Below are 13,038 nucleotides of genomic sequence, written 5' to 3'. Positions count from 1 at the left end.
TATGATGTCACACGGACCCACATTCCATAGGGCTCCCTAATAATTTTCAACTATGGCGTACATAATGGAAGTAAAAATGACAAATGCCAAGAAGAGATTACGTTAAAGGTGATAGCTTCAGTTCCCATTGCTTATCAATCCATTTTTGCCTTGAATTTAGGCAAAAAAAAAAAAAAAAAAAAACCCACAAAATCCTGCTATAAGCAACATAATTCTTGGTCTATTCTTCTCTGACAGGTGAGCTTCATCATCTTAGCGTCCATTCGAGAGCTCAGCAAAACAGTGACATGTTTTATTCTATACTTGTATGAGTGCCGTGGGTTTTTTTTTTTTAATAACATACTAGCAGTCCATTTAATGAGCACTACCAACTACATGCACAACAGAGCACAGCAACGGAAATAATGATATTAATGAGCCGGGCTATGGCCGCCCTCAGAGTTCACGCTGACAGAAGATGGTTACGCTGATTACAATCTCCATGCTATCCCCGAGCAACAACACGTTATTAAACTTCAAAAATGTCAGAGTGAAGCCATTACTATATGTCAACATAAAAGACTCCATAGGATAGTTTAATTTTAGTTTCCACTCTGCAAGAGGGTTGAACGATTGAGAGGCATTAGTGTCGCATCATTTATACATGAACTGCCGTTCATAATGAGGTAAGACTAACACCAGTTAGTGAGGCCAGCCTTTTCAGTGCTGCAGAGGAATAAGTTTTCATAAAGAGGTGGGCATAGTAAGGCCTGCCAACACAGGCCTACAGTTCCAAACTTCTCAGGAGGCTGAGGGAGGAGGATACTGAGTGAGGTTAACCTAGGCAAATTGTGAAAGCCTGTCTCAGGACAAAAATAAATAAATAAATAAATAAATAAATAAATAAATAAATAGGTGAATGGGATGTGGCTCAATGGGAAATCTCCTGCTGGCATGCCCCAAGTCCTAGCTAAGTTTAATTCCTAGCACCACAAAACTACTAACAAAATCGATAATACCAAACCTGGTCCTGGAAATGGCCTATCTTAGAGGCAGAAATATGTGATTTTTGACATCTCTGAATGTAGAGAAAGCTCCAAAATTTACTACATGTGATCCACTTCATGCACAGATCTTTATAAGTGTTAAAAGCCATTCCTGGACCATCGTTGGATTGTGACCTGGATTTCTTTAGCTCTTCTTGCTCACATAGTACCAGTCAAATGGGCCAGGTGCTAAATCAGTTCTCATGGCTGTGCCAGACACCGACCGTTTCAGTGCTACTGAAAACACAGCTAAGCATGGAGAAAGCTGAAAGTACTGGGAAACTGTAGGAAGCATGCGGAAGGTCATAGAAAGGTCATAAGCATCCAGAATGCTAACCACAGATACACACAGTACTGAGAGAAAACAGATCTGCAGACATGCAGTAGACTCAGAATCCAATTCAACAACCCATCCGGAGATGCTTTCCCCAAAAACTTCTCTGAGAGGAGGTCACTTATTCATTCTCTCTCTCTCTCTCTCTCTCTCTCTCTCTCTCTCTCTCTCTCTCTCTCTTTCTCTCTCTCTCTCTCTCTCTCTCTTTCCAGATTTAAGTGACTGTTCTTATTTTAGTTTACCTGTATCTCTTTCCTTGGGAAAATAGTTATATTTGTTCACCCTTACAACATCTGATCTTACTGTAAACACAGCATTAGCAGAGCAAACAGGTGAGAAAGACATCTTGCCCATCAACAAAACGCAGGCTGTTAAAGGGCTTGGAGCTGTGGAGGAATCCGGTTTGCTGTCTAGTTAGACAGGGATGAAAGCATCCCCCTGCTGGTAAGAGGCTGTACTGTCACCAGCGCTCGAGGCAGAGGGAAAAAGGGTTGGGACAGACACAGTACAGATGACCACTGCCTGAGGCCATGGCCCTGGGACTGTAACTTTGTATGTCTGGAAGAACCTGAGAAAGCCTCTGGTAAACAGGCCAATCTCCCACTAACCCAGGGATCTTTCTAGCATGGAAGCTTTCACCACCTACAGCAGACACCATTGCAGTCTGATAAGTCTTAAAATACTCTGTAAGGAAATTAAACATAGATAGAAAGTGAAGAATCAGACAACTGCCTCTGAACATGAGCCTGAAAAGAAAAACTCTAATCACTTGAAGGCTCACACCAAAAGAGATGAAAAAGCAAGAGGATTAGCCACAAAGGAAGGAGTCCCGTGACTTCCTGCGATGAATATGGCAGCTGCCAATCAAACCTTCTTAGGCTTAGCTGCTGTCTTGCTTTCTAAAAGAGGTTCTCAAGGGATGAGCTTCAACTGCACTCAGTGCCACACAGAGCCTTGGGGACTTTGAGGATTTCATGCTCTCATCTTCGAGGACAAAGTATATTTCTTCAGACTTTCACACAAAGATGTCTTTACATACAAACTGGAAGCGAATTTGTGCACTATGTATGTGGATGTACCTGTTTGTGTCTGTGCAGGCATATGTGTGTATGTGCACATGCATGCATTTCAATCTCCTTAGTTCAGTGATCAAACTGTTTTCCCTGACTCCAAGCAGACCATCGTGTATTTCACTGTTATTGACAATGAAATGACATCATATGACTTTTTAAACACTTTCATTGCTTTGATTTTCTCATGGGCACCCACTGTTTCACAGGCGGTGCTTTGACTGAATTGAATTAGTGTCTTCTCTCAGAGCAGTCCCAAATAGTTTGTTCCCCAACAGGTATGTCATTGCTACCCAACATCCAGCTGCCCAAAAGGCAGCACCATAGTGGGGCAGAGGGCACAGGACCCAGAAGGAGACACTGGCATTGGAACCAAACTCCCATGGGTACCAAGTGAGTGGACCAGTCACTAAGCACATCTCTTCCTCTTCTGTAAAGTGGAGTAGCAGTGCCTGCATGTCACTGTCATTTTCTCTACTAAATGTGCAGACCTTGCTTTGCACATGCCTGACAACGTAAGAAATGCAAACTACCATTAGCTGCGACACCCCGCTGCATTTTTCTCCCTGTCCCCTTACTTCACCAGTGAGGTCATCTCCTAAAGGCAACGTGCCATCTTCCCACTGCTCTGCTTGAAGAAAGATCAGCCTTAAATCTGAAACTCAGTCACACCCTTGCCTGTCTTCACACCAAGAAACTCTTGTCTTTTATAAACCATAAATAATACCAGCAGCCAAACTTTCCTGCAACTGAAAGAGGGCATCAAAAAGAGACAGACACAAACGTGCCGCCATAGCAGGAGAAATGGGAGGATCATGGGTAACATCTTACGTGCTTGTCCTTATGAAAGCAAAACAAAAGTACGTACAGGATATGCAGGCCCCAGAGTTGTAGGAGGTTGGAGAGCTCTAACTCCCAGGTTGTTATCGGAGAAGCCTAAACTTGCCACAACCCCAGATTTCAGATTACAGGCTCCCAAATAGGTTCTCTGTTTCATCGGGCTTTAATGTTCCCCCAAATTATCAGTGCCAGTCCACTAGCCTCCTCCCAATTATTTCCCCCCACTGGTAACAAAACTTATACTGATTGAACCAAAACATTCCCAGCTTTCCGTCCTGCCCTTTTCTCATTAGGACCAGCAGGCTGACAGCTTGAGAAAGCTGAGTCCTCCTGCCTTGCCTCTTGCCTGAGCAGGCACAGCACTGCAGCAGCAGCTGGCCAATGCTGCCACCACCTGCCTGTGCTCAGCTCTAGCTGTCACAAAAGGACACCAAGTAATATTTGCCTTCCACGGTGTGCTGACATTGGATAGGGCTGAGGAGTATGGATGACAGTACATTGACATTTTTCTCTAACAGAACAGGCAGAAAAGAATGAAGGCCACATTGGTGGAGAGTGACAGCCACATCTCTCCAGTCTCAAAGAAAAGCAAGGCACGACAGTGGACTCTGACAGGTACAGTCATCTCTAGCCCTCTGTGTCTAGAGGTTCTGTATCAATGACTTAAGCCACTGCTTGGATTAAAGTTTCTAAGCAAACATTCATGTCTACATTGTAGGTGCGTGTTTTCTTTTTGTCATTGTTCCCTTAAAATGAAGCTATTTCCATAGCATAAGGGGCAGTGTCTAAGGTTTGAGGTGTATACAAGAATGCATGTAGGTCCCCCCAGAAATGTTGCATCATTTTATACAAAGGACTGTGCATCAGCCAAGTTGGTATCTATAAGGGGTCTTGAAGCAAGTCACACACAGATGCCAAGGAAGAAACAAACTATCGTTTTCCTTTTAATGCTTTGTATCTTTAATTTTTAATTTAGGAATTTTATAACTTACCACAAAATCTGAAGAAATGTGATTATCATTAAATTTGAAGAAAAAAAAAGTATAGACTGTGGACATGTATCCACTCCCCACTACTGATGAGTCCACACAGAGGACACAGCATGTGCTTTCTCATAGGAGGGTAAAATACAGAGGGGGAGGCAGAAGCCAAGAGAGCAGAGGGCCTTACATGGTCAACCAGGCCCTGCCATGGTCTTGTCTAACTTGTCTTTTTTGTATAATTTCTGCCCTGCACTCCTACCCATTCAGGAATAGGGGCCATTTACTACTCTTAACCTAGGAAAGCCAAATGAACAGGAAGTGTGAAATGAAGGGCAAATGTCAATTAGACTGAAGATCTCCAACAAGACACTAGAATAGCTAACGTGAGCTGGATGGTCCCATCTAGTTTCTCCAAGTCCCGACCCACACGGGCAGAGGTCACAGGTTATTCCACAAGGAACTATAGTAGGGGTGCACTTATCCACATGAGCAGAGTAAGTACCGCTGGATGTTTGGCTGTGCAGTATAACCAAGAAAAAAGGTATATATGTACAACTTTGCCAAGGAGTGACTATTTCTAATAATTCTATTATTCTAAGCATGAACGTCTCAAAAAGCTCGTGCATTATCTGGGTTTTATTTCAGCACAAGGATCAAAGAGGGAACCACATCACCTGACACCTGTACCTATGGGCTTCTGACTTGGGCAAGCTAGGTGCAAAGAAACCACATCTGTACTACCTAGTGACAAAGCCGCTGGTCACCGAATGGCAGATCGAAACTGGATGGCTGCATGCCTACAGCATCAGCCAGACTTCAAGGGCACCGCAAATAGCACATAAAATAGTTCACAGTAAGTTACACCTTGCATGCTGGGATGTTTTCTATAAACTGTAAAGGAAACAGGGAACAAAATTTGCCTACTACTTTTCAATTTTCCTCTTAAAAATGCCTTCTAGAAAAAGTCAAGGTAAAAATGTGGTTTCACCATAATGTCCCTGGACAACAATGATCTAAACTATTACACCACTGACTTTGAGGAACCTTAGATGTCGCAATAGTTGTCTTTGCAGATCTAATGATGCCACGGAAACAGTAGAAAAGCCACATCTTCCATATCCAGTTCCAAGTGCATTTTGGGAGGAGAGACCACTCCATCTACCCCCTTAGATGTTTTGATAATATAAAAATAAAATAACTGATATTGAAGCCTAAAGCCTTCTCTACAAAGTAATAGATTTCTACATATTACAGAATATGTCACATACTTCACATGGTTATTATATGAGCAGCAGCTGCCGCCAAAAACATTCCTTCTGTGACTCCTCCTTGAGTGTCATTGCTCAGGCAGAATCCTGACATTATCCAGCGATGCACTCCCTAACCGAAGGCTGCATACCTCATGTCAAATGTGTGCCCAGCATGCTGGAGAATTACATTCCACGTGCTTAAAGCTTGCAGTTCCCCATCCTCCACAAAGTCACTAAGCTGTCTCTCTGTATTAATTCTGCCTCCATGCAAAATAAAAAGTCTCACATTCCAGAGGTTGCAGAGAGGGCTCAGCAATTAAGAACACTGGCTGCTCTTCTGGAGACCCTAGGCTCAACTCCTAGCACCCACATGGTGGCTGACAACTGTTGCAGGGGATCTGATGCCTCTTCCATCACCAGGTATCGTATATAGGTCCACATACAGGCAAAATCCTCATACACATGAAAATCTTTGAAAATCTTAAAACTCCACATTCCAAACTAGCAATCACAGGTGATAAACATTTCAGAAACCTCCCATGTCTTCACAGATGCCTCGATTTAACATGGAAAAGTTAAGGAAAATCAAGTTTATTTAAGGTGGATAGTTAAAAGTTTTTATTCTTGCTGATGGAACAACAGATGCTAACAAAGAAAAGAATGATGAGCCTTCGAAGGGCTCCAACCCCAAGCACATTGCTCTCATTTAGACATGACAATTGCCCCCGAGCACAAATAACTCGTGTATTTGTGAACTCCATGAAACAACATGACAAATGAAGTCAGGAACACAGATAAAGTCCCTAAGAGGAAAAGGAACTGGGCACATAAACAGTCTTGTGTAGTAGTCATTAACTGTGCTGTGTATGATGAGAAGACAGAAGAAAGAACCAGACTGAAAACAGCAGAGGAAGCAGGTCAGCTATGTATCAGAGGGGCAGGTAACAGACAAACAACACCAAAAAGTTCACAGACACTGAATTCTGGGAATAAATCTGTGTCTTAGCAGTTCCTCACAACATGACTGGGTTCCACTTACCACTCTGGGTTGTGTGTTTGTTTGTTTAGTTAATTTGGTTTGGTTTCTCCCATTGAAATTGGTTTTTGGAAGACACCATTGTTTCCTGATCTCAAACGGTTGTTAATCGCGCAGTCGCTTCTTAAAATTCAGCATCCGCCTGTGTCTCGAAACCTATTTTCTGTTTATTTTCTTGACAGACCAAACTTGTTTTAACTTTCCATTCTATTATTTTTCAATTTTCGTTGGGGCTTTAGCTCAAGCTCCATAGCTGTCTCACAAGTGTTGGGCTTGGCTCCCTTCCTATCCTGTAAGTACTGGAATCCCAGCCTTCAAAATATTTACCTGACCTTAGCGAATGCTCCAGTACTGCATGACCTAACACTGTGATTCCTGGAATATGTGTCTGCCTAGTAGATAAAACAAAGGAGTGGGGAGGGTAAGGGGTCCCAGCAGGGGTGGATACTTGGGGAGGGGGATGGGGGATGGGAGGCACTCCAGTCAGTAAATATCTGCAGCTTAGAAATCACAAGTAGGTGATGCATATGGATTTGAGTTTTTTTTTTTTTTTTAAAAAAAAAGAACTTTTGAGTCCAGGTCAACAGGATCTATCTAGTTGGCATTGAAACTTAAAGAATGTGAGAGGCTGAAGTCATAAAGGAAGGTTTGTAAGGGAAGGAAAGCAACTTTAGCTAGGATCCATAATGAGTCCTGCCTTTCATTAAACAGTCATCCTGGGAGCTGATGACACCACAAAGAAGATTCTTTATCACCAGAGGAGTCTTCTGGATATAATTCTTAATATAGGAAGCTCGTAGAATTCTATTATAGTGTTGGAACTTGGTAAATGACCACCTGACCTCACTCTGGCATGGTGAATGCTTTGAAGTGACAGAGGAGAGCAAAGATTTCCCTGTGACTCTCCTCTTTGTCTCCCTTCACTCTTGCCATGGTGAGTCACAGCGATCAGAATTCCTCCTCTCTGAGGGTGGCTCATAAACTAGAACCCCTTCCCCTGAAACAATCCATAAAGCTTGTAAATACAACTCTAACGTTCCCCTGACTTTCTGCTTAGGAGCTGACCATGAAAGCTCTGTCCTACCACCGTCTGGCAGTAGATCAAAGACCCACGTGCAAAAGGGGTCCTGCCCCCATGCCTGGGAGGAATGAGTACCACAGACAGTCCAAGAAGGATCTATACCAGGCATCCACCTTCATCTTCCCCATACCTAAGCACAGGAGTGATTCATGTTCCCTGGATCTTTATGTCCTCCAACTGAAGCACTTGAATGAAATGAACTCGCTATGATTCTCTCTGCTTGCTTATCATCTATTCTGGACATCAGCAAGAAAATGGACCACGTTGTTTTGACCCCTGTGCTAGCATAGGCCCAAACATATCTCTGTAGACCCTGTAACCACTGCAGATTTAGCAGGCATTATGGGAGAAAATCCATCACTGAATACACTTTGGAAAAGACAGGATACCGTTGTGAAAGAAGGCATGACCGAAAGCACCTCCGGGAGGTCAAGGTTTATTTATCTTACACATCTCAATCACAGCCCATCATTGAAGGAAACTATGGCATCATAATTATGGAACCTAAGGGAAAACCAAAGATGGGCCATTACACACCCTGAGATTCTGAAACGTCAAACTCCAAACCCAGAAGAAAGTGCACAGGTCACAGAGTCTTCCCTGACTTTTCTTCACCTTTGCTAAATGCATGACAACAGAGGCCGAGGGGAGAAATAAGTGAGGCATGGTAAACATGGATTCCTGGATTCCGTACTTTCCTTACAAATAACGCAGATGAGGGGCTGGGGAGCTGGCTCAGTGGGCACAATGCTTGCTGCATCAGCATGAGGACCTGAAATGAAACCCCAATTCCCACTTAAAATGTAGGGTGTGGCTGGTGGTGCACACTCTATAATCTCCTCATTGGGAGTTAAAGGGGCAGGGACAGAAAGATCCTGGGGCACCTTGGCCATCCAGTCTAGCCAAATCAGCATGCCACAGTTCACTGAGAGGCTCTGTCTTAGAGAGAGAGAGAGAGAGAGAGAGAGAGAGAGAGAGAGAGAGAGAGAGAGAGAGAGAGAGAGAGAGAGAGCTGACCCCAGGTAGAGAGTAATGGAGGAAGACTCAGGGGGTTGACCTCTGACCTCTACATACATACCTAAACATAAATGAGCATACACTCACAAACAAAAAAAAAGCTATAAATGCCAGCAAAATTAACTGACCTCTGAGACAACTCCGTGTTATCCAATGTTCTACATTTTACTTCCAACAGAAAAAGAACACAGAATTTCAACAGAAACCACATATTTCTTACTAAATATAACAAATTTTAAAGAGCAAATTGCAATGTGGCAAGACAGTGGTGCGGAAAAATTCTCCAGTGATAATCCTTTCGCCCATACAGTTGTTTGAAAGCTGCCACAAACCACACTACCTTCACAAAAGCTGACAACTCAGGTGGGAGGTTGCAGTGCCTGACGGAAGTACAATAAAAAAAAAAAGAAGAAGAAGAAGAAGCACACTGAAGAAGACAGGAAGGAGCCAATTCCAAGTGCTGGGGAGAAAGATAGCCTCACATGGAAAAGCTAAAGAAATTAGGTTAGACCTGAAACCCTGTATCAGTCTTGCCAGGGTGAAACCAGATGTAAGAGAAACAGCCCCTGCCCCTGCCCGAGCTCGATTCTCAGGGAGCAAGAATTATTCCACTATACTTGATTCTCCAGGCTCAGGCAACAGAAGCAGAGGCAGACTCAACCTGCTGGCAGGGCACGAAAGCTAGCACACAACTCTGACTTCGAGCTCGGTACTCAGCCTCAACAATGGGTTCTAACACCAGGCAAAAATCAAAAGACTCAAGACTCATAACTGGGCTAGACCTCACCAACTGATGGCCCCAGTGTCTAAAACAGACCCATACCCGGAGGGGCAGACTCAAGTCTTGGCTTTCCCCACCGCCTGCCTTGGAATTGGTCTGAGATGTCCCAAGATTGCACAGGTTCCTATGGTTGTGAGACTCACTTGTGACCCAGTTTAGTACCAGTCTTGGTGGTGCTAAAACACCATCTCTGACCTCAGACTTGAGGTGGCAACAGCCATGTCCATGCAAGTACTCAAGGAAAGAGCCTCTAATCCTACATCAGCACCACCAGCCACTTGGCCTGCATCCCTTCTGGCTGTGGCATAAGCCTCACACCTGATGCTGCACTGGCCCTTTGAGCTGGGAATATAAGTACTACTCAACCTGACATTAAAATTGCCTTCTCCAACACTCCATTCTTAGCCCAGCTTAGTGCAGAGTAAGTTTCCATGTTCTGATGATGGGATATATTAATTATGCCAGCACAAGGCCTTGGAACCCTATGCCAGGCACGGCACTCAGAAAGTTTTAAAAGCTTCCATTCCCAGGCCTGTGCTAATGGTTACCTTGGTGCCAACATAGACATAAGTCCCCAGTCTATTAGGCTTGTGTGTGGGCCAGCATCACCTTCATCTGACTCTAGCTGTCTTAGGCCATAAGTCTATTTGAGCTATTCACAGCACAGAGCACCATCGGCCGTGGGGCTACTCCGGTGCTGTCTCCAGTTCATAGCATGAAACAGCTTTGCAGCATGAGTGACCACAGGCCTGACGCTGGTCTCTGTGAGCACAGGCAAGTTGCTGTGCTCTGAGTGAAGCCCAGATCGACAGCTAGGTTTGGGAGTTGATCACCACCGTTTCTGTTTCTTTGGGTTCTAACTTGGTTCAAACTGAACGACACATAGTAATGTGGATTAGGATAAGCATGAGCTTAGACTGCCCTCTAGTGAGAAAAGTGTGACAACACACCGACGGCGAATGCTGGAACTAATCATCTAATGTTGAAACAGCAAAAGTAGTTGTAGAGGTGGGGAGGAAACCTCTCAAGAGTTTCTCTGAGGAAAGGCACAAGTAAAACCAAGATACAAAGGCTGGACTAAAAGCCTGAACGTCAATGCTCAGGTGACGTCAGATGATGTCACAAACCAACACCAAGAGAGCTGCAGAGAACCAGGGTCTCACCTACTGTAAAAGTAAAGTACAAGAAAGTAACCACAGTAAGTGGGTGTGTGCAAGTTTTTATACTACAGATTTAAAAACAGATGGTTTGAGGAAACTCAAGAAAAGGTGGAGGGAAAAAAAAGATCCTACAAGAGAGAAACATTAAGGATAAAATAATTTTAATTTTTTATTTATTTAATGTTTGTGAGAGAGACAGAGAGAATAGGGGGGGAAAGGGAGAGAAAATGCAAATCAACGGGTGCTCTGTGCTTGTGCCACGACCCTCGTGTGGAAGACAGAAACCAGGGTTTCACAGTCGTATCTTATCTTCTACTGTATGGGTTCCAGGAACCGACCTCAGATGGTCAGGTCAGCAGCAAGCTCCTGTACCTGCTGAGCTGTCTCATTCATTGGCCCATAAACAAACAAGTCTGAGCCGGGCAGTGGTGGCGCACGCCTTTAACCCAGCACTTGGGAAGCAGAGGCAGGTGGATTTCAGAGTTCGAGGCCAGCCTGGGTTACAGAGTGAGTTCAAGGACAGCCAGGGCTACACAGAGAAACCCTGTCTTGGAAAAACAAACAAACAAACAAAAAACAAAACACACACACACACACACACACACACACACACACACAAACAAACCTGGCTGTGGTGGTGCACGCAGAAAGCAGAGGCAAGTGCATCTTTGTGCCTTGAGGTTAGTCTGATCTACAGAGTGCATTCCAAGACAGACAGGGCTACACAGAGAAACCCTATCTCAAACAAACAAACAAACAAACAAACAAAACCACAGAAATCCTTTAACTGAAAGTTAACAGCAAAATTAAAAACACAAGACCGGCAGTCAAGGGCAGGGCAGGTGATCCTGGTAGATGTCTCTCTCCATGAGTAAAATGCTCAGTGCACAAGTCTGAGGACCTGAATTTGAACCCCAGAACTCACATGCTGCTTGCATGGGGAACCATCATGCCTTATCATGTACTTTCAATCTGTGACATGTCATTAGAAACAACTGAGCAATGTCTGAGTCCCTCATCTATCATTGTTTTACATTTGTTTATTTTTTATACATTTGTTTTTTCTATTTATTTATTCTACGAACTATACATCTGATAAAGGGTTAATATCCAGACTGAATAACAAATTCTAAAGAGCTCAACCCCAGAAGCACAATCCAGTTTAAAAGGATCAACTGCAGTAAGCATTTCTCAAAAGACGACAATAGAGGACCCATCTGTGTGAGAAAGCCCAACACCACTAATATTCAAGAAAATGCAAATCAAAACCACAATGAGACAGCAGATTTCCTTAGTGAGAAAGCTACTGTCAAAAATGACTAGCAACAGCGAGGCCTGGTGATAGTATTTTTGTTTTTATGTACGGGTTTAAAAACAAACTTGATTAATAAACAGCTATGAAAGGGTAAGTGGAAATATGTCAGCTAGTATTTGAAAAAGGAGTTAGCCATCTGTGAAAATCTTTATCCAGTGATGCCAACGTCTTTACTCGCAACAGAGGATGGTGCAGTACCATAGACATAGAAGGCTGAGTGAATCCCTGGAGGACAACAAAGCCCCTCTCAGTCCCAGGGCTTACAAGTCTCATCAGATAGGCTTCCCCCAGGGAACCCAATCAGGAAGATAAATGGGTAAAAGAGGAGAACAGATTCTCTCTCAAGGACCTACCGTTCCATCCCCACCGCAGGCCAAAATTCGAAGATTTGGTACCTTCCTGTACAACTCCAGCCTGGAAAGGAAAGGGAAACCAATGTAAGCACATGGTTCTCGGTAGGGAGGCACAACCCACGGAGAACATGCGTGCTCTTCCACTGCTCACAGAACCAAGGTAAACTGACTCTTGCCACTGAATCAGAAACCAGAGGTCACGGGTGCTCCCTGACCAACACTGGGTGGGAGAATTCCGTAATTCCCCATCCTCTCAGTCCACATTACCTTGCTCTCGAGGTTTTTACTTTCCATTTTCTGTCACTCCTTTCTCAGAGGGGGGAAAAAGACCTGACTAACTGATAATCAGTAATCTTTAGTTTCCTCCTTACTTAATTCTGATTAGCTTTTCCTGAGTCTATTTACCTTTCAAAACTATACTCCCCACTCTTAATCCTTGAAAAATTGAAAGCTGAAAAAGACGTAGAAGACTCATCATTGTCGCTGCTAGAGTTAGCATGAGTCTACCTTCCCTTGCTCGATCACAGTCTTTCCTCAGCCTGAGGTGGGGGAAGCCCACTGGTTTCTCTTTACTTGGAATGTGCCTGCTTGGGGTCAGATCATTTCATCTTTCTGATTGGCCTCAAAAGAACACAGTGATTCTGCCTGGCAAAGCTTCCTGCTGAAGGTGGGCATTGGTAGCTCTGCTCCAGAAGCCGCTGTGTACTTACTTGTAATAAATGGCATAGATTGTCCTGAAAATATTTCTTGACTTACTATGATCCTTATGAAACATCCATATAAAGTATAACTT

The 13,038-nt window shown here is 43.8% G+C and overlaps 1 protein-coding gene across 4 annotated transcripts in view; it reads right to left on the bottom strand.

Moving 5' to 3' along the window:
• The window catches only part of Dgki (diacylglycerol kinase iota), a 423,756-nt gene that overhangs the window by 174,106 nt on the left and 236,612 nt on the right, over positions 1-13,038 (bottom strand). For all 4 annotated transcript variants that reach the window (XM_034519548.2, XM_034519550.2, XM_076913542.1 and 1 more), the window contains exon 12: positions 12,246-12,306. In XM_034519548.2, the coding sequence (XP_034375439.1) occupies positions 12,246-12,306 (61 nt within the window). The remainder of the gene's footprint in view (positions 1-12,245; positions 12,307-13,038) is intronic.

The sequence above is a fragment of the Arvicanthis niloticus genome, chromosome 15 (genome assembly GCF_011762505.2).
Source record: "Arvicanthis niloticus isolate mArvNil1 chromosome 15, mArvNil1.pat.X, whole genome shotgun sequence".
NCBI classification, from domain to species: domain Eukaryota; kingdom Metazoa; phylum Chordata; class Mammalia; order Rodentia; family Muridae; genus Arvicanthis; species Arvicanthis niloticus.
This window is presented reverse-complemented; position numbering and strand designations above follow the sequence as displayed.